This window comes from Anser cygnoides, chromosome 2, assembly GCF_040182565.1.
Source record: "Anser cygnoides isolate HZ-2024a breed goose chromosome 2, Taihu_goose_T2T_genome, whole genome shotgun sequence".
NCBI classification, from domain to species: Eukaryota; Metazoa; Chordata; class Aves; order Anseriformes; family Anatidae; genus Anser; species Anser cygnoides.
Genome location: NC_089874.1, coordinates 151,354,288 through 151,381,957, shown reverse-complemented (window position 1 = coordinate 151,381,957; position 27,670 = coordinate 151,354,288). Strand labels below are relative to the sequence as shown.

The following is a 27,670-nucleotide window of genomic DNA, read 5'->3' as shown; positions in this document are numbered from 1 at the left end:
CCCGGAGCACGCAGCGATTTCCCCCTTTAGCGCCAGACGCCGGGCACCTGACGGAAACTCAGGGGTGGAGAAAAAGCTGCCGGGTTAGGGAGCGGGGCACCGTCAGCGTCTTTATGCCCGTGGGCGTGCACAACAGCAAGGACTGGAACCTAGCCCAGGGGCAGCCCCCGCCGCCGAGCCGAGCCGAGCCGAGCCGGGCCGGGCCGGGCCGGGCCGCCCGCCGCCTGCCGGGCGGAGCGGCTCCGCCCCGCTCCCTGCCAGGGGAGGCTGAGGCACCGCGGCCCGCCGCTGCCCGGCCCTCCCCGCTCAACCCTCCCGGGGGGCTGCGAGGCGCCGGGAGGATGCGAGTGGGCGCCGCGGGCGGCGAGGCGAGGGCCCGGGCGGCCGGCGGCGCTGGGACTCGGCGGCTCACCGCCCGCCCCGCCGGGAGCGCACGACTCGGGGAGACGCAAAATGGCGGCGCGGCCGTGAGCGGCGGCGGCGGCGGAGGAGGCAGGCACGGGGCTGAGGGGGCGAGGCGGCGGCTCCGCGGGGCGACCCCAAGCGGCGACGGGAGACCCCCGGCCGGCCCCGGGGAGAGGGCGAGGTGCTCCCTCGGCCGGCCCTGAGGAGAGAGGGGCGGCTCCGAGCCCCCCCTGAAGGGGGGGAGCCGGCGAGGGGGAAACGGGGCGCGGTGGGGCGGCAGCGCCCCGCCCGTCGCCTCCTCCTCATTGTCTGGCGGCGGCCCCCGGGGGCCTGGGGTGCCTCGGGGATAAATCCGGGTGTGACAGAGCGGGGGGGGTGTGTGGAAACGGGCAGGGCGAGCAACTTCGCTTTCCGTGCCTTGAAGCGGGACGGAGCCATCCGTGACTGGGCTCCCCCCCCCCCCACCTCGGTGTGGCGGTGGGAGAGGGAGCGGGGCCATGCCCCCATCCCTGCCGGGGGGTTTTGGGGTGTCGGGGTGCGCTCTGACGCTCGGCTCTCCCCTAGATGAGGTGCAGCACTGGAGATCGGCAACTGCTCGGATGAGGCGCGTAATGGAGGCAGCTGTGGGGCTCTGAGAGGGAGCGGAGCGTCTGCGGTTGTCAACGCTGGCTGGTAGGTGCTCGGGCTCCCCGTCGGGGCCGCTTTTGCTTCCCGGCGGGTTGACGTGAGGATGGAGGAGTTGTACTTCGCGTCTGTCACGCGAAGTGATGAAGGCTGAGGTGTCGGTCCGCGAGCCGGGATAGACGCTGGGAGAGGTGCCGCTTGGTTGCCGAAGAGAGACGAGCGCGGAGAGCGCGTTGGGGATGTCAAAGTGCATGCAAACAGTGTATAAATAAAAAGCGGGCTTTGTTATGAAACTTGTTACGTGAACACAAACGTTCCGCTAAAGGTAGAAACGAGAGGGGAATTTTGAAAGCTGTGCTGCTGGTTTTAAGCAGCAGCCTCTTTTCTGTTTGTGTTTGCTCAGAGGGATTTCGTGCACAAGAAGCTCGTGGGTACGTAGAGAAACCCGGTCCAGCTGTTGAGAACAACCTGTACGAGGCAAACCCTGGGACCCAAATACTGTAGGCCCTAAGTCAAAACCTCTCTGAACAAGCAGACATCACTTAGCAAACCCATTTGTTACCGTCTTTAAACATTGCCAGCAAGGCAGCCTCTTCCAGTTACGCTGTTAATTGAATTCCCCAGGGCTCGTTAGAAGGAGATGCCATTTTTTATAACCGAGGTGACTGACCGCTAACTTCAGGCTAGCGGTCCTCATAGCTTTGCTCGGCTGAGAAGCCCTTTGCGTTTTGGTAACGTACCTGTGCACTGTGCTTGTTTAACAAAGACGAGTTCGGGACATAACAGTTTGAGGTAGGGCACGCATTTGAGGTAGGGCACGCATTCTCTTTGTGAGGCATGCTTTCCTACTCTTGTAGTGCTTCTTGTGACCCTTCTGGGTTCCCTCTTCTCCCGCAAAGCCCTTGATGACCTGTGCGTGCTTCAGCTGCATCCAGCGTTCCGGTGGCTAGCCTTAATTGTTGTCATTTATCTCTGCTGGTTATTATTGGAAAAGACAATGTTTATCACTGCGTGTCCATGTGTCATTGGCGACTGTTAGAGCTGGCTTTTGAACTGTTCTGCCTTTTGTAAATTTCTCCATCCTGAAGAATTTCTGTCAAATGATGGACTTTGTACTATTGTTAGGATTCCTTTTGTTCCTAATGTACCAAAAAGGCTGTTTCCTTGTGTCTTTTGCTTCCCTTAGCAGTTTGTGGTGTTTCACTTAGGCTAATTACAATCCTTGAGCTATTTTTTCCCCCAGTCTTAAAAAGTCCGAGGGACGGGATTATTTTTTTTATCTAGTTACCATTAACATAGATGGTCTTTTATTTTGGATGTGACTTTTGAATTCATAAAAGCCTTACTTCAGACAGCTATGGCTGTTTTTTAAGTCTGATGCTTTCTTCAAGTTTGAGTTGAGAATTTCTTCCATCTTTATGGAACTAACTTCTAAAGCAGCAAGTCAGTATAAACTGTTTTCCTCATTCTGTTTGCACGTAATAAATATAATCGAGGCATATTCACTTGTGGCTAAGCTATGGCTAATCTTTATTTCTATGGTCAGTTTCTCTTTGTGTGTCAAGGCTGAAGTCTAGCTGAGAATTCCCCTGTGCCAAATGCAGTATTTTTACATTATGAAATTAGCTTCTCTAATTTTTAGAAATCCAAAGCCTGTTGCAAAAGTGACAGAATGAGCTCTTCGGTGTCTGTGTAGTGAAAGTCCTATATAATAACAATTGTGGGGTCACGAAGGGAGGGGACGTTCTGAACACTTTTAGCTGAGTGCAGGAGGGCCTGGACACGCTGTTCCTTTCTGTGAATTGATGGTCGGTATTCCCTCTCCGTCCTGTGCTTTCGACGTGAGGTCACTGATCCATAAATGCCCAGGATGGTTTGCCTCTGAGTTGTCAGTGACTTGTAAACAAGTGATGCAATTTTCAATATAGCACCGTTTCCCCTCTTTCCTTTGTTTCCTCGCGATTTCCCAAACAGGTAGCAGTATCAGTGTTCAAGTCACGTATCTGTCCCGCTGCAGGTCAGTTGTGTCACCTTTGCCGAATGTGTGCTCATAGAAATCCAGTTTTATGGTGTTATTAATTAACTTTCTGATACTGTCACATCAGGCATTAAAGGTGCTTCCTCCTGCAGTCTATACAAGGGATGTGATTACTTAAGTTTTCAACATCTTAATTGTTATTAGTATTATTAATTCTGATTTTCATCTTTATTGCGATTCATCATGTTAGTTTTGTTTGGGTTTGGTTTGGTTGGTTTGTGGTTTCGTTGTTGTTTTTTTGGGGTAGTTCAGGGCCTCCCGAAATACTCCAACCACTTTGCGGCATAAACAGTTGTTTCTTTTTCTGTGGAGGTGGGAGCCACCAAAAATGCTACGCTTCCTTACCCTGTACCAGCCAGATGGCGTTTCGTAATGCTGCGCCGTGCCTCCCTTTAGCTGATGGTTCATTTCCAGTTCTCTTGTCTTTCTGTTGGGGAGCTGGAAGGAACCGCACCAGGTCCGCTCGCCTCTTTTCTCGTACCCTTCAGAGTTCAGTGAGCTGCAACGTGTTGCAGAAAGCAGCATCTCTGCTACCAGGGGATCCTTTCTAACCAGCTGTGGAAGTCAGCCCAAAGTGAGCACAATTCTGCTGTCGTCATTTGCGGGAAGCTGTGTGCCTGTCCTTAAGGGCTTTGAGATCACGGTGATTGTTGAAGTTTGATAGAATTTGGTGATAAAAGAGCGTGATCGAAAGGGGGCAAGGACAGGAGCGTGGAGTGGAGCACTTACTGTGTTGTTGGAAATGCAGGAAGGGCAGCACCACGCTCCAGCACAGAAACTGGGAAAACTGCAGAGCAGTAAAAGAGGAGCAGATAGGGCGAGGTGGGAGAACGTGAAGGGAAAAACAGGAAAGAACTCTGAGTACGTTGCTACTAGTTCTTAAAAGATCTTGGAGATAGATCATGGAGAACTTAACGGTGCAAACACACTTTGGAAGTTGGAGCTCTGCTTGCACCTAACAGGTCCAGAAGAGCTCAGTTCCAAAAACACACGCTTCCAGTTGTGTTTGGAGCCGTTGAAGAAAGTCGCTTGGTGTTGCAGGTTCACGATGGGCGAGGGCCTTCCCCAGTGGTGTTTTGCAGGCTGCTGCTCCCCTTCCTGTCCCGCTGGTCTTGGGTGAAGGAATTTCACGTGCGGCCTGGGGGACCCGCGGCTTGAAGCCGCTGCTGGAGCGAGCCTTGGAGGAGCAGATCGGGTTAAGCGGTGGGCAGACAGGGCTGCGCAGTGAGGCGTGCGCAGCACCAGCCCTCGCTCTTTGGCAACGCCGGCGTCGTTCTGCGAGCGGTGCGAGCGCCAAATCCCCCCCCAGCGGGCAGGAGGACAGGAGGGAGCTCTTGAACTTTGCCGTGGTTATGGCAAAAGCTGCGCGTGTTCAACGCCCTGAATCTTCAGAGCATCTCTCTAGCCACATACGGTTTGTGAGACCGGGAATAGCTGCCAGCTTATGATGAGTGCTGTGACTTAGGCACACGGTTTGTGGAGGTTTTAAGGCTTGATTCCTCGTTTATAGGTTGGGAGTCTTAGGATTTTGATGCTGTCTTACCTTAGAAAGGTGCTGAGAACTTTGTAGAGGTAAATGTGTGTTTGCGTGGTCCCAGGCCGTTTTGGTGGAGGTGTCTAAGCTTGGCTTGCCTAAAAATCGAGGTGTGTTAGCTTCAGGAGAATGTGGTACTAATGGGATTTCGTTCCTCCCTGTGTTACAAGGGAAAGACACGCTTCGTATGCCAGTGTGCCATTGCATTTAAAACCCTCCCAAAGGACTAGTGCCTGAGTGTCAGGCTCCCGTTTGGTCACTGGGACGAAACGAGATCTGGGAATGTTGTGTGTCCTAAAAAGAGTAAAGGGGAGACAACCGGGGAGGAGACGGGCAAGAAGAGCCACTACTACGTGGGGTGTAGCGGGGCTGGTGGTTAAACCTTACTTACAGCTGCGAGCTTCTGCAGAAGGTCACAATTCCAGGTAAATCTTAGGAATGCTTTAAAAGTAGGAAAATGGTGCTTTTTTTTTTTGTGTATATGGGTCAGCTGCCAGCAGCAGCATCTGCTGGAGTCAAGGGTGCTGAGCAAAGCAGGGCTGTGTCCGGAGTAGCTGGGTTCTTAGCAGCGGTCGCAAAGGGAGCTGAGCGAAGCCCGCCTGCAAATCCAGGGGGTTCTGCTTCTCAGCTCAATTCCCAGCAAGACGAAACACATTTGTAGCCGGGGTGGAAGTTTTGGAGCATTCAGCACCACGCTACCGCCAGCCTGGTTTGTGGTGTCGAATATTACGGCTCCCCGTCCCGCGTACGTGAGGATGAGGACTGAGGAAGGCTCGCCCTGCCCGCAGCTTCGTGCCGGGTCAGCAGTTGTGTGTGAGGGGAACTCTTGGAGGAGCTGGTGCCTCTGGACAGCCCCTGTTGGTGCTGTGGGTGTCTGCTTAAGCGTGATGCAAACCCACACAACTCTGCTCCTCGTATCTGACGAATGTTTTACAACTTCGACTTCTTCACAGGTTTTACTGAAATTCGGTGGAGGAGGCTGTGGCTGAGCAGAGAACTAAATTTTTTTATTTCACTAACAGGAATAATTTACGATGGAAGGAAGCTTTTTTTTTTGGTTAAAAGATGATTACAGCTTCGGCTGTTTTACCTTCCGGTCCACAAACATTCTTCTTAAACCTGATTCCTGACAAGTAGGTTTTCTCAATTCCCTAGTCCTTGGATTCCACCGGGGAAAAAGAAGGCCTTGCTAATGTTGGTCATTTGTTTCCTTTTGGAGGAAGGAGGGGAGAGTTGAGAAAAAGAGTGATGAAGTAAAACAAATTTACTCCTTGCACACGTGCTGAAGAAATAGACAGGTGTGCACGTTCTTAGGAATACATCATTTAAATCTCTGTGTACGTATTTCGAGCGGATGCGTTCTTACCTAGAGGAGCCAACATCCCCTTTCTGGACCTGATCCTGCTGAGGCTGGTACCTGTGGGTCACACGGGCTGTTCTGAGCAGGGTTCTTCCTACCGGGGGAGGCCGAAGGCTGCAGGCTGCCCGGAGCCGAGTCCCGAGGGAGCCGGGCCGAGCGCGAGAGCTTGCTGGAGGCTCGGGGCTGCCGGGTGCCGCGCACCAGAGCCGCTTCGCTGCACTCCTCTGCGTGGAAAGATCTGGTCATTTCCACCCAGAGCAAGGAAATAAAAAGCTCGGTCAGCCATTTCATTTGGAGACACCCCGCCCTCCTTAAACAAATATTAAAAAAGAAAATGTAGGTTTGGGCCCTCGCGTATCCCGGTGATTTCCACTGACTCGGCTGATGCTTGCGATTGGGATCGGGGCAGGCCGTGTTGTGCAAAATACAAGTTGTCTTTTTTTTCTTAATTTCGGTAGAGGAAGTTATAAGGTTGATGTAGTCCCTTTGATATTTGATTTAACCCGCTAACTGCCCGGGAAGGAAAAGGAGTCTGTTTAGTTTACCTTTGTCCTAGATTCAGTTTTAATATCTCATGTTTAAATGGGGAGGGGGGGGGCTGATCTTTATTCTTAATGATTCATGCTGCCTCAAAGCACAGTGGTTTCTAGTTGTGTGCTGCCTTTCCCACTGGGGGATGCAAACAAAAGAACAATAATTTCAGACTCCTCCTTCAGTTTCCAAGAGAACCTTAGCTGCTCAGGGATAGCTCTGAATTTTAAAAGCATTTTTTCTTCCAAATTACGTATTGATTGCACATAAAATAGCAGGACTGTAATATGCAATTTAAAACAAATGCACGACGGTGCTCATTTGCTTTTAATGCTCCTTTTTTATTTTTATTTTTTATTTTTTTTTCCAGCAGAAAACAAAAAGTGGATTCTGTTCCCATAAGCCGGTCTTGCAAAATCCGCACAAACATTTATTAGTCTAGACACAAAATATTCTCACCCGGCTTCAGCCTGACGATGGCAAAAAAATAATAATAATAATAAAAAAAAAAAGGCAAGCTAATATTGTCCTTGGCTGTCAAAAGGGAAGGGGGGAGTCGTGCCCCAGGCCAGTGAACCAGTAACATTTTGCTGGGGCTGCCTACAACAACAGATGCATCTCATTCCCCTGGGCTTCCAGGCCTGCCTATTCTCTTCGGCTAAACTTGGCCACTCACAAACATTCTCGTTGAGTACCACACCCCAGGCTTATCCTGGGCTCTTTTGATTCGATTTAATAACGGCACTAGGCATGCTCCTCTTTACCAGTCCTCCTCTTCTGCCCCAGGAATCATTTAACTGCCGCGTGGAGTCAAAAACATTCAAAACAGGTGGGAACCGGGCTGACTGGTAGAAGTCAAAAGGGTTTAAAATAGGTGATGTGATCGCAGTTTAAATCTGCAGGAAGGGAGCATCGATCTAAATGCTTTATTCGAATCTTGAGCTGCAGTTCTCATAAATAGCAAATGCTTCTCCTTGCCTGCTACCGTGGCAGTTTGCAGACTTTTGCTGAGTTAAAGGGATAAATCATATTTGTGTGTTTATTTTATCAGTCCTTTACCTCAACGCTCACGTACTCAGACTGCTGGTTTTTATACTTCGTCATTTTCTTAGAAAATGGTGAATTATGCATATCCTGCCTGTCAGCTGATTAGTTCCTGTTACTCCCAATTTGTGTCAGGCTGCGTTTGGTTGGAAATTAAAATTTAATTGAAAATTCCCCTAAACAGCATAACATGTCTGTATTATTAATTAAACTACTGTAAATACATAGGATATCAAGAATGCATGACTGTGTTTTTTAAAACCTACAGAGGAGGCAAGATATGATATTTATACTTAGTAGATTAAATATATTGCTTCTGTGGTGGCAGGTCTGTGCCTTAAGATTTTGAACCTGGTAGAGCTCGTGCTCAAACCTTAAAAGGAAATGTTACATCGACAATAAAATGTCCTGCTTTCTCAGGGAGGACACTTCTCAGGTCATCCAGTCTTCACTCGGTGCAACTCTTACAAAGTGAACGTCTTCCTATGAGGTTAGGCGCTGGTGGCCACTCATCCATGTTCTCACTAAGAATTTCCGACCTGACCAAGACAACTTGCATCTAAACAGAAAAAAAATTATACGGACCAAACCCGTCCCTTTTTAATACTTACTTCTTTTTTTTTTTCACATTACTTTTTTTCTGTTAATAAGAACGTATCTGTTCACAGTCAGTATTTCAGCCAGCGACCGGTGCTCTCCGAGGAGGATGACTGCTGTAATGCTGATAAATCAGGTGTCATTTATGAGGCAGTGTGTTCTTGAAACGTTAATATAACTTAATGAAGTATTTCTGATTAAAACTGGTTCTGAGTTTCCTACTCGAAGCTGTAGGGTGTTTAAGCAACACTGATTCTTCTCTTCCTGCCCCCCCTCCCATCCTATCTTGTTTTGGGCTGGGCAATTTTGGAGGCTCTCTGTTGCTCCTTAATGTTTTTCTTAACGCGTACAGTATTTTTAATACAATTTTAGTGTCCGTCCTCATTTAAACCAGTGAGAATGTGATTTTGACCGCAGTATACATGTGAGGCTTCGAACCACCTATGTGGTTTAAAACAGAAGTAATCGGATTTTGATGGTGTTTAAACTTAATTTGCTTTAAGCGCAGCATTTTACTTAACGACACACTTCTCACTTAAACCCTGTTCTGCTAACTTTCCACGATTCTATTACTAAATGGGACAAAAAGTGAACTGCAGTAGTCTGTTTCCTGCAGTCCGCTTCTTTGCTCCCTGCCAGCGCCGGCCAGCAGAGGTGAGCGGCTGGCAGGAGGAGCCCAAACATCCCTGGCAGCTCCAGGACGCAGGGGGAAGGATGCAGCCCCCTGTGCTGCCTCGCTCGGCGCCTCCCACACCCGAGCCGCTGGTCGCAGCCGGGGCTCCGGGCAGCGCAGGGAGGGCAGGGCGCGTGGTGGGAGTGGGGCTCACGGTCAGAATTTGGGGCGTGGGTCCGGAAGGGGTCTTAACTAAGGCTTTGAATTTGCAGCTTCGAATTTGGATTTGCAGGCCCGCGTTTAAGGTGAGCCCGGAGCAGCGCGGGACGGCGTCAGGGCTGTCGCTGGGCTCCTCATCTGGCGGCGCTGGTGAAGTGAAACAAGTCAAACGCTAAGTGCAAGCCTCCCGCTCCCACCGCAGTGAGCTGGGGTGCTTGTGTTCTGGTCCGGCGGCTCTCTAAGCCCCCGTGTCGCTCCGTGGTAACTCGAGCACGCCGTCTGACTCCCACAGGTGACCGTCCTTCCACGGCCAGCCTTTTATTCCGCACGCTGCGCTTGGCAGGCTCTGCATTCCCGCGTCTTCCACCCTTTTTGTCGCTGGCCCGGTTGGCAGCGAGCGGTGTTGGCGCACCCCGTGAACGTGTGATGGCGAGGAGAGGGGGATCAGACCTCGTCGCGCAGGGTAAGCCGCCATCTCCTGCGGAAAGCAGCGGGAGCATCCGAGCGGCGCAGTACGGAGCTCAGCGGGAGGCTGGGGTCGGGGCACTGCCGCAAATGAAAATGCTTTGCTGGCTGCAGAGGCTAACTGGGTACACGCTGGTGTTTTACTATGTGGTGGAGACCTGCGGAGAGTGTTTCTGCAGGCAGCTCGGTCTGCCCTCCTTTGTAGCTGAAACATCCCCAAGTTCTAAGGGGAAAAAAAGAATAGAAGGGACTTGCGGAGATCGTCTGGTCCTGCCTCCCGCTCAAAGCGAGGTTAACTTTGAAATTAGATAGGGTTGGTCTGGGTCTTGCCGAGTTTTGCGGTCTTCCAGGGATGGAAATTCCTTAAAAGTTGCCAGCAGATCTCCACGACCTCTCCGGACAGCTGCCTGCAGTCCCCAGCCGGCGCGGAGCTGCCGTTACTCCTCCATCGCCCTGCCCCAAAAGTGGTGGGTGATCTCCAGGAGCAGGCTGAGAGCAGGCTGGCCCGGCAGCGAGGTGGAGACAGACCTGAAGCGTCCCCACAGCCTCTCCTGGCTCCTGGCAGAAATTCAGCACTGCACCGGGACCGCTGGCATGAACGGCAGGGACCGAGCACCCTGCGTACGGAGAGGGAAGCTTGAGCGTTGTGCTCCTGCTGTGAAAAGTGCTGCTGCCGACCCGCGTTGGTGGGATCAGGCCAGAGGATGACGTCCTGAAGAAATCGTGAGCATCAACCAAAAAATACACCTCCCCAGTACAGAGGAGTCTGCCAGTAGGGTCTAGGTGAAATCTGCTTTGGTTTCGTGGTTTAATTCAGCTTACAGTTGCAAAGCTGATGTGGGACACCGGGAGGCACCTTCAAAGAAATCTGAAATGTCAGCTCCGGAGTCACGTTTTTGACTTCCAAGCAGAGAAGCAAATCTTGTGACGAAGGCAATAAAGGACTTCTTGTGCCCTCTGCAGCCTTTGACCTTCGCCTGAAGCGGCAGCAGACCTAGGGTGCTGGAGGCGGCTCTGAGGAGGGCGCGGGGTGGGACGCGGCTGGGAGGAGGTGCCGTGAGCACCAGCCGCAGTGGCCGGAGTGCTGGAGGAGGCTCTGGAGAGGAATCGCAGCCTGGATGCTGCAAGTCTTCATCTCGACGCGTGCTAAGCTGGGTCTCTGCGAGAGAGTTGCGTTATTTTTACCCGCTCAAGTGACACTCCACGTACGTGCTTTCTCCCAGAACGCTGGCTCCTGCAGGCACTGCGTTTATGCTCTTGGAGCGAGTATTTTGGGATCTTTTACGAGCTACCTGAGCCTCAGGTCTGTGTCCTGGTGTATTCAAGTCGGCGTGTGCGTGTGGAGTATGTAGCAGAGCGTGTTTGTGTCACCTGGTGAGTCCATTGTAAGTCCTCGTTTTCACTTTCTTCTGATCTTCGAGATGCCAATTTCTTACTTGTTTCTGTTTGAAGGCTGCTTTTGTTCCCCGGGCCTTGGATTTGGGGGAACATCCAGCTGGTTCAAGAGCAAAACGCGAGAGCGAAGCAGGGAAGAGAGGCGCTCTCCGTGCACAAACCACGTTATCTTTCTTTTTCTGAGCAGCTCTGTGCCTTGGGGATCTGACATAGGAACTTGAAATCTGGCAAGGATCTAGCCTGAGGTCTGACAAATGCGTTCTGCTGCTTAAAGACAAGAAACTGGCAGAATTATGAGTCATAGTTTATCGCCACCTCTTTGTATCCAAGGTAGGATTTGCAGGATATTTTGTTACCCGCTCTCGATGTGCTTTTATGCCTGTCACTCGCACTTTGCAGGCTGCTTTAAACCGCCGCTGGTAAATGGATCCTCCTCCTCCCTGTCTGGGTTGTCACCCCGGCGTGGTGTGAAGCTCCTGCTGCCGTTGCTCCTGCCAACACCGCTGGCTTCAGGTAGAGAAGCACCCTTAAGGCCCGAGCCCTAGTGAGACCTAGCCCCACTTGTTTAAGGACGGGCAGAGAGCTCCCCAGGCTGCTGATTGCCATCGAGCCTTCCTTTCACAGCCGCTTTGAAGTCTTTCCCATGTGATGAGGGCAGGGAGGGCTGGCGGGAGGAGGAGGGAGAGGAGAGGCAAGCTGTGCCGAGCTGTGTCACCTCGCAGAGCGGTGACGAGAGGATGAGTCGGGCCGTCTGGCGAGGGAGGGACCATCTGCAGGGCTGCAGCTCTCCTCCCTGACAGCGCTGAGAGGTGCCTGGGGACACGAGCTCCCGAAGCGAACGGAAGGTTTTGTACTCCCAGCCCTACGCCAGGGCCTGGGAAAGCTGAGGTCTCTAGAATTTTTTTCAGCTTAGGGAAAAAAAAAAATAAAAAAATGGAAGTTGAAAGGAACATTTTGTGAAACGGTGCCTGTGCCAGACTTTCGTTTTAAAGGAGGAAACCCCGGGGGAACAAAACCTTTTGTTTTGGTGTTTTAAGGAGAAACTTTTTTTTTGATAAACAGCTTTTGAAGTGAATCAATTTTTACCGTTACCTTTTTTAAAAGCCAATATGGAACAAACATTTTGGGGGTTGAATTAAATGTTTATTCAACCCCAGACACGCTCCGCAATCTTTTCAGGTCAATAATGTTATTTCCTCTTCCTTCCCATTTTTCTATGCAACAGCACAGCAAGCAAAACAAAACAGAGCTGTAACTATGCAAAAAAGAATCCATCTCTAACTCTGCCACCATTTTATTGGCTAAGGTGAACACTTACATTGGTGATCGTGGCCAGGCCTGATCCTTTAAAGAATAATCACGTCGGGTGCTACAAGCACTGGGTGCTCACCGCTTGAATTAAACACGCTGGAGGTCCAAAAATCAAGACCTGCCTGTGTAAAGTTAAGCTGCCCAGTTGAGCAGGTGAGGGAAAATAGGTTTAAATTGAGATTCGCTTTTGTTCTGGAGTCAGAAGCAGTAATGCCCTCTGAACTCCCCAGGTAATGGACAACGGAAAAAGTGGCTCTGTAAAACCAAGTCCTTCGCCCTCCTCAGCTGGAAGCAGCAGCGGCAGCACCCGTCAGAGCAGAACAGGCTGCGCGGAGCTCTGTGCAGAGTAGTTCTTGACGTGGATACAGCAACGCAGAGTGAATGGTAATGGTTAGGAGTGGGCTAAACAAAGGACTGACCATTCCTTATCGTGGATTAATTGGGAGCCGTAAGGAGAAGCCAAAACAAAGCTTTCTGGGCTGAGGAAGATTGCAGACACCTACTCATCCAGGTGATTTTAAGAGTTGGAAGCAGGTTCCTCTCCTCAGACTTCTCCTGAGCCACCCTGTTTGGGCACATCCTTCGTTACGTTGAGTTTGGGTTTTTGTTGCCTTTTTTCTCCCTTCTTCCTGCATGCTGGATAGAAGTGTCATACAGCAAGCAGGAAAAATGACTTTTCGTGAAGCATATCACCTGAACATACAGAGAATAGTTCCTGTAATCTCATTTTGTGTGGCATCAGCTACTCCTGTCTGGGGCGTGGAAGGACGAGGCGGGCAAAACCTAGAAAGGTGTTCTTTTACGTGCTTTCTGCTGTCAGCCATATATCTTTTCCTCCTTAAACTTCAATCAGAGAGGCAGTGTTTAGGAAACATATAAATCTTTATCCAGATCAGCTACAGAGATAACTTTTAAGTGTTGAATTCCACTCTGGAGAGTAAGTCTGTCTTAATAAAATTAATAATGAATTGGTATTATTAACTGTTTATGTTCTACTTCTGAAGAGCAGTGTCCTGAGCAATTGCCTGTTCAGAGATAAAAATATAAACTCCTGGGCTTTTGAAAATGCATGCCTGCGCTTATTTTATTTCCCTGGGAAAATATCATGGGCTGGCTTTGCTAGGAATGTCACTTGTATGAAGATCTGAGGTAAAATTACAAAAGGGCGTTTCAGTAGCGAATGTCTTGAGAGCTGAAGTGTAACTACGTGGAAGTTTTCCTCCAGATTCTTCCGCTGAAGAATCACGGAATGGGTTGGGTCGGAAGGGACCTTGAAGACCACCCAGTTCCAACCCCCTGCCCTGGGCAGGGACACCTCCCACCAGCCCAGGTTGCCCAAAGCCCCATCCAGCCTGGCCTTGAACACCTCCAGGGATGGGGCACCCACAGCTTCTCTGGGCTGCCTGTGCCAGGGCCTCACCACCCTCTGAGTGAAGAATTTCTCCCTTATATCTGATCTAAACCCACCCTCTTTTAGTTTAAAGCCATTACTCCTTGTCCTGTCACTACACGCCCTTGTACAATGTCTCTCCTTGTCTTTCTCAAAAGCCCCCTGTGAGTACTGAGAGGCTGCAGTAAGGCCTCCCTTCTCCAGGCTGAGCAACCCCAGCTCTGTTTCTCTGCAGGAGAGGTGCCCCAGCCCTCTGATCCTGCCCGTGGCCCCCTCTGGACTCGCTCTTACAGATCCGTGTCCTTGTGCTGGGGGCCCAGAGCTGGGTGCAGGGCTCCAGGTGGGGTCTCACAGTGGCACAGAGGAGGATCACCACCTCCCTGGAGCCGCTGGCCACGGTTTTTTTTGATGCAGCCCAGGATATTGCAGGCTTTCTGGGCTGTAAGCACACGCTGCTGGCTCTTGTTGGGTTTGTCACCCATCAGGACCCCCAAGCCCTTCTCTGCAGGGCTGCTCTCAGTCCGTTCGTCCTGCAGTTAGTAATCGAGTCTTAGATGCTGGGCTGTTGACTGCAGCTCTCTGGATGCAGCCATCCAGCCAAAAATGAAGCTTTTTGACATGGTGCAAACACCTGAAATGCTTCCTGACAAACCAAATTGCACAACGGAGTTCCTATATTGTAGTGAGACGGAAAAACACAAAAGTAGAGTCCAGATAGGAATAGAAAATCTTTGCTCATGTATTTGACCTGAAAGTATTTAAGGGAGAAGCCAAAGCAACCTCTGAACCATTAGTGATAGTCTTTAGGAGTTCATGGAGGATGAGGGGTGGTCTCAGGGGAGTTGGGGCAGGCAGACATAATACACAGGAGAACACGTAGGGAATTGCCCTCATTCATGGGAATTGCCCATGGCATCCTCGTCAGCAGAACAGGAGAGGTGTTCCAGAGGAACTGAAGGACTGGGGTGGTGCATAATTGCTTTGATCTACTGCTCAAGTGTGAGTTGTCGTAATTCCCTGGTAAACTGAAAGAACATAACCAGGCAGCGTGCTACAGCTGCGCTAATCCCATTAGTAACCGGTACAGGGGTTTCTGGAAGGTTTGTAGAGGAAGGAAGGCTGGGAAGGGCAGCAAACATCTGGCTTCGGTGGGATTTGAGAATAGTGAATGCTGTTGTAGCTCTGAATTAAACAGGGTTTTAAAATCACAGTGTCTTTTAAAAAAATTGTGTAGTGAGATGAGCGTAGATGTGGCTTTCTTTTCCTGAGACCTGCTTGCCTCAAAGAAACACGTTGCTTGGTCAACAGTAGAGGGCTGGGACTGTCTGCCTGGGCATGGTGAGCAAAACCAAACACAGGAACCAGGGCCGTGTTACGGAGATTTAGCTCTAAGGGCACAGGTGATGCAATTAATTGCACGTGGGCTTGTAGGGTTATAGGCAGCTGGGTAAGTGAGGGACTGGGGAAGCGCTTATTGATCTGTTGGACGGGGTTCACGTTTTCTTCTTTACCTCGGGCCTTATCTCGAGCATGCTTCCACGCTGCGTGTCAGGTCAAACACTGCTTCCCCTCGCGCTCCGGGCCGCCCCACGGCCTGACCCTCAGCAAGCCCCGTGCTCGCTGGGCCGCCCCGAGAGCCGGTCCTGCGTTCTGCTCGGCACACGGGGCACTGCAAAGCACCTCGAGTCGCGTCAAACTGCAGCTCCGGCCAGCTCTGCTGGCTGCTAAGCAGCTTGTGACAACTGGCATTTCTGGCATTTCGGAAATTTTACTCAAGATCGCAGAAAAATTAGGTAATACCACCCAGCTCTTCCCCAGGAGAATTGCCCAACATTGCGTCTTGGCAGTTGCCTGTCTTTTGTGAAGAGCCCTCCAGCCCCGCAGAGGAGTGGCACAGTTAATGATGCTCTACCTCTCGTCCCTCAGGGCAGGGAGACAAATGGATCCATTTAGCTCAGCTTCGTGGCTTTCTCGCCGCGAAGATAAATGAGACAGTCTGCAGTGCACGCTTTGTATATACTTTAAAATAAATATCCTTTACACCTCTCCGCAATTTTACAGATTGCCAGCGTTGGCTTGTCAAAGAAGGGTACCTTTCAACGCCAGCTCTGTGAAATAATTATGATCCTGGAATGATGATTACCTGAGATTTATGGAGCACTGTCGGAGTCCTTAATGCTGTGTAACCGTACCCTTGGCATAAGGAGCCTGTCGTCCTGGGCTGCACACTTCGGGTGTAGGCAGGGAAGCAGTGCAGAGAGATTCGGAGGGTCACTTAGAAGCACTTGGGGAGGATTTTTGCAGGAAAGTGCAGTAAGGCACAGTTTCAGAAGGAGAGCTTGCGGAGCAGCACTGTGTCGTAGCTAGGGATGAGCGATTTTGTCTTTTGCGTAAAGGCAAAATGTGAAGTTCGGAATTATTTGCCTTCCTTCCTAGCCACAGCCTCTGCTCTCCCCATAATCAAAAATAAAGGACTGTGTTACTGTACTGTGGGAAACAGTATTTATTTTCTCCTTCTCGTTTCTTTAAACTGCGCTTCTTCCTTTTACACTGCTCTTCTTTTAAGATTCTTTTAAGATTTTGTTAAGAACAAAGCTGGCCTTCTGTTTTTAACCTGTTATATGCCTTACAAACCTTCTGAAGCAGCTGCTTGAATGTCCCTCTTGCACGTGAGCATGTCACCGCTTCGGGCAGTAGATAATGTTCCCCTGTCTACAGACTCATGTATCTATGGGATTTCTTGCACGAGAAATCAGCGTCTGCTTTTATTTCAAGAAGAAAACTATTACCGAGAGTATAACCCGCTGCAGAAGTTTGTGCATCATTTCCAACAGCCTAGTTGTGGTCTCGGTGGGATAAAACTCACTCCAGTCTGTGCTATTTAAGAACATATTTATTCTCTGAATTTATGTAGCCCTCAAATTGGATTGGTACTTCTTTAGTTTTTCTTAGAAGTGAACAAGGAATTCTGAATAGAAAATACATAATTTTGTTTGGCTTCTGCTTGCTATATCACTTTTTAATGCTTTTTTTTTTTTCCCCTCTGGCAGAGTTCACGCAATCAATCATGTCCCCGTTAATGCATAGAGCCATGAAAACAGATTTTAGTTAATTGCCATTTGTTAACAATCAGCTTTTATTGGTCTGGGATTGGCCTTCACTGGAAGAATGACATTTGGGGAGCTAGGAAGAAAGGATAGTCATCTTTTGTCTGTCAGAGCGCCTTAAAAAGGCATTTTTTGCCTAATTTCAGACTGGGGAGAAAGGCCCTGTGCATGCTTGTACCTACATGTGTAATGAAACAGAAAAATAGGCTAAACGTGCCTTTTTTAGGGTCCTTCACAATGTCTGGCGTAAAAGACAGGATGGAGTCAGCAGCAGAGATGTCGTGCTGGGGGTGAGTTTGTGATGGGGAGGACTTGAGCTCACAGAGCGGCTGAGAGGAGTTGTAGCCTACACAAAGCAGCCCAAGAGCAAGGAAACAGAGGGGAAACAGAAGGTTGCCTTTTCTGTGCTATTCTCTGTCTTGCACCTCTCACTGCATTGATGTGAACGAAAACAAATTCCAGCCTGTAATAGCTGAGCTGGAATTTGTCTTTCTTGCCTCAGCTGTGAGGATCTCTTCTTGGAACGGGTCTGCTGGTTTCAGGGGTGACCAGTGGTGGATGGAACCCCAAAGGGCTGCATTACCTTAAACCATGCTATGTAGCAGAACAGAAAGTAGTCTTTAAATTGAACTAATTACACTCTCTTCTTTGCTACAGGTGGTGGATGTGGACTTTAAAACAGTGTCTCAACATTTCATCCTCAACTGTCTTTTTTAATCTGATTGCACTACAAAAGAAAAGCTGCTAATGGGATAAATGTTGAGACGTTACAAGAACTGACTTGAAGTACCAAAAGCCATTATTACCAATCAAGAAGAGCTTGAAGCTAAGCCTGTAGCTGACCAGTCAGTATCACATCCACAGAAGAGGCATGGCAAGTAAACGGAAATCAACAACGCCGTGCATGGTCTTAGCCAACGAGCAGGATCCGGATCTAGGAACGGTGTCAGACGTGGAGGAAGGACCACCCGCAGCTGCGCCAGCAGAGAATAACCCTACAGCAGAGAGCGTCACAAGCGAGGAGGATGTTCACGAGTGTATGGATTCAGACAATCAGAAAAACACAAATAAAGTAGAAGGTGGCTATGAGTGTAAATACTGTACTTTTCAGACTCCGGATCTCAATATGTTTACTTTCCACGTGGATTCGGAACATCCCAACGTCGTACTAAATTCATCCTATGTTTGTGTGGAATGCAATTTTCTTACCAAAAGATACGACGCTCTCTCAGAACACAATTTGAAGTACCACCCCGGCGAGGAGAATTTTAAGTTGACCATGGTGAAACGTAATAATCAGACAATCTTTGAGCAGACTGTAAACGATCTCACTTTTGATGGGAGTTTTGTTAGAGAAGAAAATGCTGAGCAGGCTGACCCTGCCGAGGCCCCCTCGTCGGGGATCTCCATTAGCAAAACTCCTATTATGAAAATGATGAAAAACAAAACCGAAACTAAACGCATTGCTGTTTTCCACAACGTAGTCGATGACATTCCTGGCGAAGAAAAGGGAACGGAAAATGAGCCAAACTCCGAAGAAGTAGTAGAAAACCCACCACCGTCGGTTTCTGAGTCAAAAGCGAGCCACTCGGTTGTTTGCAGCGCAGCAGACGTACCGAGCACGGTGGTGACTCCAGCACCGGTGCTTCAGCCCGGGGTGGCACAGGTTATAACAGCTGTTACAGCTCCACAGAACTCAAACCTGATCCCCAAAGTCCTGATACCCGTAAATAGCATTCCAGCCTATAACACTGCTCTGGACAACAATCCTCTTTTGCTCAACACTTACAACAAATTCCCGTACCCAACCATGTCAGAAATCACTGTTCTTTCCACTCAAGCGAAGTACACAGAGGAACAGATTAAAATCTGGTTTTCTGCCCAACGTCTGAAGCACGGTGTGAGCTGGACGCCGGAGGAAGTGGAGGAAGCGAGGAGGAAGCAATTTAATGGCACAGTGCACACTGTGCCGCAGACGATTACCGTCATCCCAGCGCACATTTCTGCCGCTAGCAATGGGTTACCTTCGATTTTACAGACGTGCCAGATAGTCGGTCAGCCAGGGCTTGTTCTCACTCAAGTCGCAGGTGCAAATACCTTACCAGTGACAGCCCCGATAGCCTTGACTGTAGCGGGAGTCCCAAACCAAACCCAGCTGCAGAAGAGTCAGATTCACACTGCTCAGCCCATGGCAGAAACCAAACAAGTAGCTGCTGTTCCTGCCCCTCAGCCTATCAAAAACGAAACCGCGCTAATGAATCCCGATTCCTTTGGCATGCGAGCAAAAAAAACAAAGGAACAGCTGGCAGAATTAAAAGTCAGCTACCTGAAGAATCAGTTTCCTCAAGATTCGGAAATTAGCAGGCTTATGAAAATAACAGGCCTGACTAAAGGAGAGATCAAGAAGTGGTTCAGCGACACGCGCTACAATCAGAGGAACTCGAAGAATAATCACGGGATTCATCTCAACAGTGATTCGTGTGCCACCATTGTTATTGATTCAAGTGATGAAATGAACGAGTCCCCGACAGGAGCCGCTCCGCAGAGCAAGTCATCGTGGGGTGCATTTCCTGATTTCACCCCGCAGAAGTTCAAAGAGAAGACGGCTGAACAGTTGCAAGTCCTCCAGGCAAGTTTTCTTAATAACCCTATCCTTACAGACGAAGAGATGAACCGGTTAAGAGCCCAAACCAAACTTACCAGGAGAGAGATTGATGCCTGGTTTACAGAAAGAAGGAAGTCGAACGTCTTAAAGGAAGAGGGAACCGATGTGAATGAGAGCAATGCCAGCAGCTCAAAAGAGGAGGCTGGAGAATCATCCGTGGGAGATGGAGCAGCAGGACCAAAATCGGGGGGCTCCGCTTCCAGCAAAATAGGCAAAAAATCCCCAGAGCAGTTGCACATGCTTAAAAGTTCCTTTGTTCGTACTCAGTGGCCATCCCCGCAAGAATACAACAAGCTGGCAGAAGAAACGGGGCTCCCAAGGTCAGAAATTGTGAGCTGGTTTGGAGATACTCGCTACGCCTGGAAAAACGGCGGACTGAAGTGGTATTACTATTACCAGAGCGCCAACGCGAACAGCTTGAACGGGCAAGGCTTTGCGAGGAAGAGAGGGAGAGGAAGACCAAAAGGGAGGGGGAGAGGGAGGCCTCGAGGGAGGCCTCGGGGAAGCAAGAGGTTAAATTGCTGGGACAGAGGCGTGTCTGTCATAAAATTCAAAACTGGAACAGCAATCCTGAAGGACTACTACATGAAGCACAAATTCCTTAATGAGCAAGACCTCGATGAACTTGTAGCCAAATCTCACATGGGGTATGAGCAGGTCAGAGAGTGGTTTGCAGAAAGGCAAAGAAGATTAGAACTTGGAATAGAGCTCTTTGAGGAGAACGAGGAAGAAGATGAAATGCTGGAAGATCAGGAAGACGAGGAAGAAACAGACGATAGCGATACTTGGGAACCTCCCCGACATGTTAAGCGTAAACTCTCCAAATCAGATTGACGCAGTTTGGGATCTGGGAGCCAAAAACCTGTGAATTAGGTTTGATCTTACGGTGAAGAGCCACACAATTTTTCCTGGCCTTCAGTTTTAGCAAGCACCTGCAAAGCGTCTTACTTGCACCCGAGAGAACATGGGCAAGATGCTACCCGTGCAGGCGACGAGCATTTGCTTCCTTGCTACCAGAGATGGACATCCGCAGGCCTAGCCTAGGACATGGGGTTATAAATCAGCTCCGGTTCAGCTCCTCCTCTTCCGCATTACCGATGGGAAGGTTCATCATTCACATGACTGCTTCTCAGTATTTAATTGCCTTATGTTGTTTAATTCCAAAAAAACACAAACCACCACAGACGCATTTTTTTTGTTGTTGTAGGAGAACATTGCCTGCTCACGAAGGAGGAAAATACAAAAACCTAGGATGTGTTTTTGCAAACATCACTTCACCTGAAAGGTTTCAAGGCCTGGGTTTATTTCTTAAGGAAAGAATTCAAAACAAAAGAGAAGGGGAAAAGTGTGACAAAGGAATCAATGAACCTAGGGGTGAGGATTGCTTGGTTTAAGAAAACGAGGTGATATTGCACCTTTTGCGTATCTTCAAAGTGTTTTGGGTTTACAGAGCTTGTGCTGAAATGTTTCTTGCTGATAATTAATGAGCTAACTGAATGAGTTTAATGCTAGAAGATGCTTTTCGTTAAATTTAATCAGTGTATCCTACATCAATTTAATTTAAATGCCTGACAGACTTGATGCAGTTGATAGCAACATTCATTTTTAGCTTATGCATTCTTTACTTTGTTGGAAAATGGTAAGAAAAGTATTTATGTTTCTAGCTAAAAAGACTAATTTCTTGAAATCTTACACTGTATTTTAAGGTGAACATGAGGCAGAAACTGCCTGTTTTCATTGTTTCAGCATTGCTTACGGTTTTGTAAGAATACACAGATACAGAGGCGAAAAGCGTCTTCAGGTGCTAGTAAGAAAGGTTTTCAAGTAAGTTGTGGCAATGACCTGCTTTATAATTCTCAAACAAAATGAAGTTATATGGCTTTTAGGTGGTTAGGAATGGTAAACACACCGGTGTTTAATTGTTCTTTAGCGATAGCCCGGTTGAATGTTTCATGTGCAAGTTTAACCTAAAATTCAGCCTGATGGATTGAGCTTGCCACTGCGCTGATTGCTCTTAGGGCTGCTGGGTGAACACACGTATTTATAGGGGTGGTTCGATCTACCTGAACCCCAGAAGTAGTTGAATTGGTTAGGGAGCATCTGCATCTTGGATGAGTGTTTATATTAAAAGAAAAGAAAGGAAAAGAAATGAAAAAACGCCATGTGGTCTCGGGGCAGTGAAGTCATAGTAGCGTTTGGATAAGCAGATTAAAAACGGTGGGCCAAATTCACAAAAGTTTAGGCAGATACCTGGCATTCTAGAGTAGTGGTACTGCAAGGAAGAGCAGTTTGTGTTCGTGCCGCTGTCGGTCTGCATTTTTTAGGGGTAAGTTACTTTATATTTAGATGTCTAAAGATGATAAGGAACTGGTGCTGCTGTAGCCAGCATTGTCTGCTTTTACATGGGCACTAACAGAAAGCACGCTAGCGATCTCCTTTCCAAATCTGTCGACATCTTCTCTGTAGGCATTTGCATCTGTTGACCTGTGAGGGAAAGATTAGCATAGAGAAAATGTGTCCTAATGTTTCCACGTCTCCAAGAACCTAATCTAGAGTTATTCTTTCTTCCTTACTGTGATAGCTGTCAGAAGACCAAGAAGTCTTTTCAGTGATGATTTTCTGAAGCAGAGGAGTTCATATCACATCTGATCTTCTTGCCAGATCGTGGGTGAAACCCAGGTCGGAACAAGAGAGGGAATAATGTCTGACAAATGTCTGTGAGGTGGTGTCAGAGAGATCAGGATCTGGCCTTCCCAGCAGGGGCTGCTGCAGGTGGCAGGGAGGTATGGTTTGGCAGGTGATGGTGTGGGTGAGGCTGTTGGAGACAGCAGCAAATCAAAGAAAGATTTGCGTTAGCTTCAAGCTCCACTGGGACTACAGGGTCAAAAATCAGTGCTTGATGGGTGGGAAAGGACAAAACTAGTAGAGAAAGAGATGCTATTTTTAAGTTTCTGAAAGTATTAAAGCAAATCCTTAAACTCCTTGGGAATATGCCTCCAACAAGCGAATTCTGGAGTTGCCTTAAACCTTAAGGGTGAGCCAGAATTAATTAAAAAAACAAAACAAAGAAACAAACAAACAAAAAAACGCCCACCCAAGCAACCTGTATAAGAATCTTCATTTTTGTTAGCATTTAGTTCATCACTAAATCTAACCTTCTTTAAAAGATGCGAAAAAAATGAAGATCCAAGTTAATTGTGTGATTGAACTGGGAAATTTTCCATTTTGGCAGTGCTCTGTTAAATAACGCTCAGCTACAATGTTAGGCCTTAGCACATCTGGTCTGAGAAACGCAGGAAGAGGAAATACATTGTTTATCAGACTAAATATAGTTGGATTGGACGTCTTCTTTGAGTAAGATGATCAGAGAGGATGGCTGACGTATACGGGACAAGATTTTCAACTGCTGTAAACATTATAGTTCCACGTATTGCATAATATCGTTATAACAGCATTTTCAGCCCATCTCATCTCTTTGCAGAGTACAGGATTTAAATTAAACCGCGTGCTGTGGGCCGGATAACGAGAGGCGCAGGGTACCCACGTTTCCCTTAGGCTAGATGCACGCTGTAAACCTTTCAGTTGTGCCAAGGACGAGAAAAATCTGGGCAGGTTCAGTCCTGAAAACACCGGTTGTATGCACTTGTATCACTCACAATCTGCTATTTTTGTTGGGAAAAAAGAGCCCAGTTTATTTCGTGTTTACAGCACGTGTGTATTTGCACTGTGGGAGACGCTTAGCAGAGGCTCCTGCATCAGAGCTGATAGGAGGAGCACTGGAAGGAGCTGTTGGCGTGCTGGAGGCCGTCGGGATGCTCTGCTTTGTAGACCCTGGTCATGGCTGGCGGCAACCCCAAAGTGCTGGTAGCAGGGGTTTAGCCCAGATTCGTCTCGTCTGATCTTAGGCCACTGTGCTCCTTACCATGGTGCCCCAGGCACCTGAGAGAAACAGAAGCTGTGGAGGGGGTACGGCACATTCTCGTTCTCAGCTGATGAGGAATCTGAGCAACGCTGTCCTCAACACCAGATCTGGCTGAGGGCTTACCTCTGGGTTGCTGGTTTGTTCTCAGTCTTCACTGGGAGCACTGTTTCAGGATCCAGCCCTGAGCGTCGGTTCCTCTGGAGCTAAGGCTGAGCTTTTTTTTCTTCTGCTGTTTCTGATAAGAGCACCTGCTGTTACGATGCTGGTTAATGTTGTCTCTGGAACTCAGATAAAGCCAGGCTGAAGGTAATCCTTTGCTAGAATCGAGAGGGAGAAGGGCTAAAAACACGCAAGCAGTATCACAGCTGCTGAGGCACTCACTGTCCCTGGATCATGCTGCTTCACAGCATGTTTTACTCTTCCGAGTACAATGAAAAAGCACAGTTCTGTCTGAGCAGTGCTGAATTCCCAGTATCAGCCTCTTAATGGCCCTAGGATTGGTGTTAGTTGTAAAGAAAGTCAGAGACATCCCCCCTGGGGTTTGAATGAACTAACGGAGTGCTGGCTTGGAAGGAGTGGGAGAAGGGAAATGCAGAATCTTGACTCCGCATTTTCCTCGCCCTGCAGAATTCACTTACCTAAAACTTGGTGAGCAAGACAAATTTTACTCTTGCTCTTCTGACAGAACAAGTATTGCAGTCACTCATGTTTAGCATGCACAGATCCCAGCTCTGATCTGAAAGCAAAAGAAAGATACCTGGTACCCCGTGACTAGAATTGAGTGGATTATCTCTAATACACTACAGTAAACGGGGCCGTTCCATTTTTGAACCTTGTCCAGTACCATTTTTACTGTTTTTTCACAGCATTATGTGCAATATGGTTGCTAGCTGTAACTTTGATCATCAGTAAGGAAACTCATGCAATGTCCACGTGTGACATGAAATAGTTTTTCTAATGCACGGCTTGCTGACCTTGGGTAAAAGCCTGTTGTCTTCCTGCTCACCAAGGAACTCTGAGGCAGGCGAATGCTCTCCCTTCTCCTTCAGAGCAGAGAGAGGATTTCTGGAGCCCATACAAAGGGATTCAAAGCCTGATGCAGTCCCGTGAGCTAGAAAGCCCCACGATGCAGACACTCTCCTCCTCCTCCATCTTCCTCAGAAGTGAAAGCACAGCAGAAACTCAGACAACAAGCCCCTGGCTGCTGAGGAACTAAGCTGTAGTTTAAGGTGGGGAGCATTTTCCTTTTGCACTTAATGGAGCGCTGTGCATCCAGGTTGGATCTCAGTGTTTGCTCCTGTAAATATGGCAGCCCCAAATTGTGTCCTCCACCACCTCCTCCTCTCTATGTTCCTATCTCCCAAGGAGAGAAGATAATCGTTAAGCTTCTGTAATAGGAAATATCCCCGCCCTTACCCGAAGGCACAAAAGTAGAGTGCAATGAAATGTAGTTACTTTCTTTGATTTAATTTATTATTTATTGGAAAATACTTTTGCCTGCGTTCAGTAATAATGAGGAATTAGTATCAGTGATGAGAGAGCAGTAAAACTGCTGGAAGTTGTTGAGAACGCCTGGGATGAGCGTGTCAGCTGGGGATAGGACAGGCGGGCGCAGGGCTCGGCTCCCTACCCTGAGCAGTGCTGGGTTCCGCCTGTATTCCCCATCGAGCTGTTGAAGTACTGGGATAAATACGTTTGGCGAGCGGCGTGACACAAACTTAGCGGGTCAAGTGACTGGAGGTTTGGTGAGATATTAAAATGCTGTCGGAAAAGATTGGAAAATGAAAGATGCAACAGTGAAAAGTCCTCTCAATAGCTATTTATACCCACTCGATAGCTGAAATTTCTGTGTCATTATCCCACTTGTGAAAAGGGAGGTTTTGAAGCACGGGCAGGTTGCTGACAGTATTTTCAAGTCTAATGGCCTGAGCTTTTCTTTTGTCTTTTTTTTTTTTTTTCCTGCTGCAGTGAAGAGCATCTGCACTTTTTCAGTGGATACTCATAGAAAAAAAATGACTCACCACAACGTTTAAAATGTTGGGTGGTAGCTGAGGATCCCGTAGCACTTTTCCTGAGTTAAGGGGGGATTCGTCTGGCCGTGCGTGGATGCCTGCAGTTGAGCAGGACACCACAGCAGCTTGACAAGTGCGAGTCAGCTCGCCCCGAACGCCTACAGCCGGTCAGACGAACTGCGCCCCAAACCCCGCTGACTGTTACAGGCGGCTCGCGGGCAGACACTGATGGGATGTTGCAGACGTCTGAAATTAGGGGAGGTGAATCTTCACCTCGGAGCGTGCTGGCTGGGTGGCAGCACTGGTCTCTGTGTCCTGTTGGGCTTCCGTTGTGGGTAGCGATGGTACTCGCCTCCACTCCCTGCCTGGCACGCGTGGGGAAGTGTGAGGTCTTAATTTTTGGATTTGTTCTTTATTCTAGAGCAGATAGCACTACAGTGGCGGATAAAGTAACTGATCCTGGGTCGGCGTACTGTGGCATAAATACGGTTTTCGGGTTGCCAAAGTATTTTAGAGAGAATGTTACTATCTGAACCTTGGACTGTGCATACCTAAAAATGTGTTGAGACGTAATATTTGTATCCCAATTGATCAAAGCGTTTCCTTATGCTTATTCAATACTAGATACCTATCATGAAACTTACCCTAAAGAATCTGCTAGAGTGACAGAAGGTTCAAGCTGCCAAGTCTTCACTTGTGATACGAAACAACCACGAGAGCTCCACTCTGATTTTGCAATGTTCCCCTTGCCTCCAGTTCCAGCTTACAGAAGTGTTCCCAATCCTGCTTAGTTGGTTACCTGCATGTATGCTTACAGTTTGTACAGAAATGCACTAAAATGAGTTGCCCTACCTGGGAAGGCTTTATATTGTACAGAAAATGTGGCACTAGGTACTGCTCTTCATGTGCACAGGAGAGTTAACAGGTGTCGATCTCGTTTACAGAAAAGATGGAGCTTTGCAATTCTCTATAATATATTGCAATATATTTAAATGTCCTGTTTGACATGTGAAATGAAGCTAAGTTAATGCGTTGTTAATGTATTTGAAGTATGAGGAAGACGATTCACTAACGACCAGCAAGGTTTTTAGAAGGTGTTCCAGTATGTAGCAGTCTGTGTGATGTCTGGTGTATGTGCTGTTGTTAACGGAAGCAACGATGCTATTCGCGTTTAGAATGAAGAGTTTCTTACGAATGATGCAATAGCTTACAGTGTCTTTCCTTTGTAGCTGCCCAACGTGGTGAAGGGGAAGCAATTCTTGAAAAAGTTCAAGAAAACTGGTTAACTGTGAATGGGCCTAAACTTTCGTGAAACCAAGAAAATATTTGGACACACACAGGACTTGAATACTCAAAAGGATTTGGAACTTAGTGTTGTGCCAAAGTTAAAACTACTGCAGTTGGCAGAAGTTCTGCACTGTAAATAGAAGACTGATTAAAAGACAGCTTGTAAAAAAAAAAAAAAAAAAAGAAAAAAAAGGAAAAAAAGAAAATCAAATTTTAATACAGTACATTTTTATTCTGATACATAATGGAAACATTCTGTTTTAGACCTTTTTCGAAGAGGCTTCAGTGACCACTAGATTTTGTCCTCTTATATTTTGTTTGGCCTAATACTATATGTTCTAGTAAGATGGGCTTTATTGCCTGTGTTCTTTGATATGTGATTAAGCTTATAGCTTGGAGTGACCAAACATTTTACAGAGTAAAAGTTCTTAGAAACAGTATAATGTAACTGATATTTCTGTGTCTTATTTATCAGGCTCTGCACAAACTTGGAAAGTTGTGCCGGACTTGTACAACTCATATATGGGAACGCAGCATACTTCTTGATATTACAAACCTAAGCCTTTGTGGCAGTATGGATCTCGTCTTTGGATTTATTTTTGTTATTTTTTTGAGGCAAAGAGATGAATGGATGCTGCTGTAAAATATTTGTAATATTGCCATTATTGCTTTCTGTAGCAATTACTGCTTTTGCTTCAACAGATAAAGAAAATAAATCAGAGAGAGAAAAATCCTACAAGAAGCTGGTAGAAGGAAGGATCACGTGGGAACTTCTGAAAATAAACTTTGTACCAAAAAATTTGCAAACAGAAATAATGGAATAAACGTCTCCTTACTGAGTGTGTGTGTTTTTAAAGGGCTGTGCGGAAAGCAGAAACCATGTTTGTCTGAAAATGTCACGAACCAGATCTCGTCAAGTGCCTGTTTTTTTTTTCCTGTTACACAAAACCGAATTTCACTGGTGCCTCGGACGCGATACAAGCGGAGAAGTGGCTTGGCTGGAGAGCCAGCACGAGGTCAGCTTCACGTGCGGGTCGGGGCAGCAGCGCGTTGCTAACTCTTGTGCCCTATCAGCAGGGACGTCCCTATGGTTTCTCTCCTTAAGGGAGACGCTCTTTATTACCACGCTGAAAATATTTGGGGTGGGAGGA

The 27,670-nt window shown here is 48.0% G+C and overlaps 1 protein-coding gene across 5 annotated transcripts; it reads left to right on the top strand.

Annotated features, from left to right (window-relative positions):
• Positions 1-97: 97 nt before the first annotated feature.
• Positions 98-27,359, top strand: ZHX1 (zinc fingers and homeoboxes 1). Of its 5 annotated transcripts, XM_066990711.1 has the most exons (5): positions 98-492; positions 970-1,077; positions 12,132-12,289; positions 12,367-12,520; positions 17,291-27,359. In XM_066990711.1, exon 5 carries the CDS (start codon positions 17,505-17,507, stop codon positions 20,130-20,132), a length of 2,628 nt encoding a protein of 875 aa, XP_066846812.1. In that variant the 5' UTR covers positions 98-492; positions 970-1,077; positions 12,132-12,289; positions 12,367-12,520; positions 17,291-17,504; the 3' UTR covers positions 20,133-27,359. The 5 variants fall into 5 exon arrangements, 3 of the variants coding, with proteins under 3 accessions (XP_066846812.1, XP_066846810.1, XP_066846811.1); XR_010828783.1 differs by lacking the exons at positions 12,132-12,289; positions 12,367-12,520 and having other exon boundaries at positions 17,291-20,672; positions 26,462-27,359; XR_010828782.1 differs by lacking the exons at positions 12,132-12,289; positions 12,367-12,520 and having other exon boundaries at positions 17,291-20,672; positions 25,857-27,359.
• Positions 27,360-27,670: the final 311 nt, after the last annotated feature.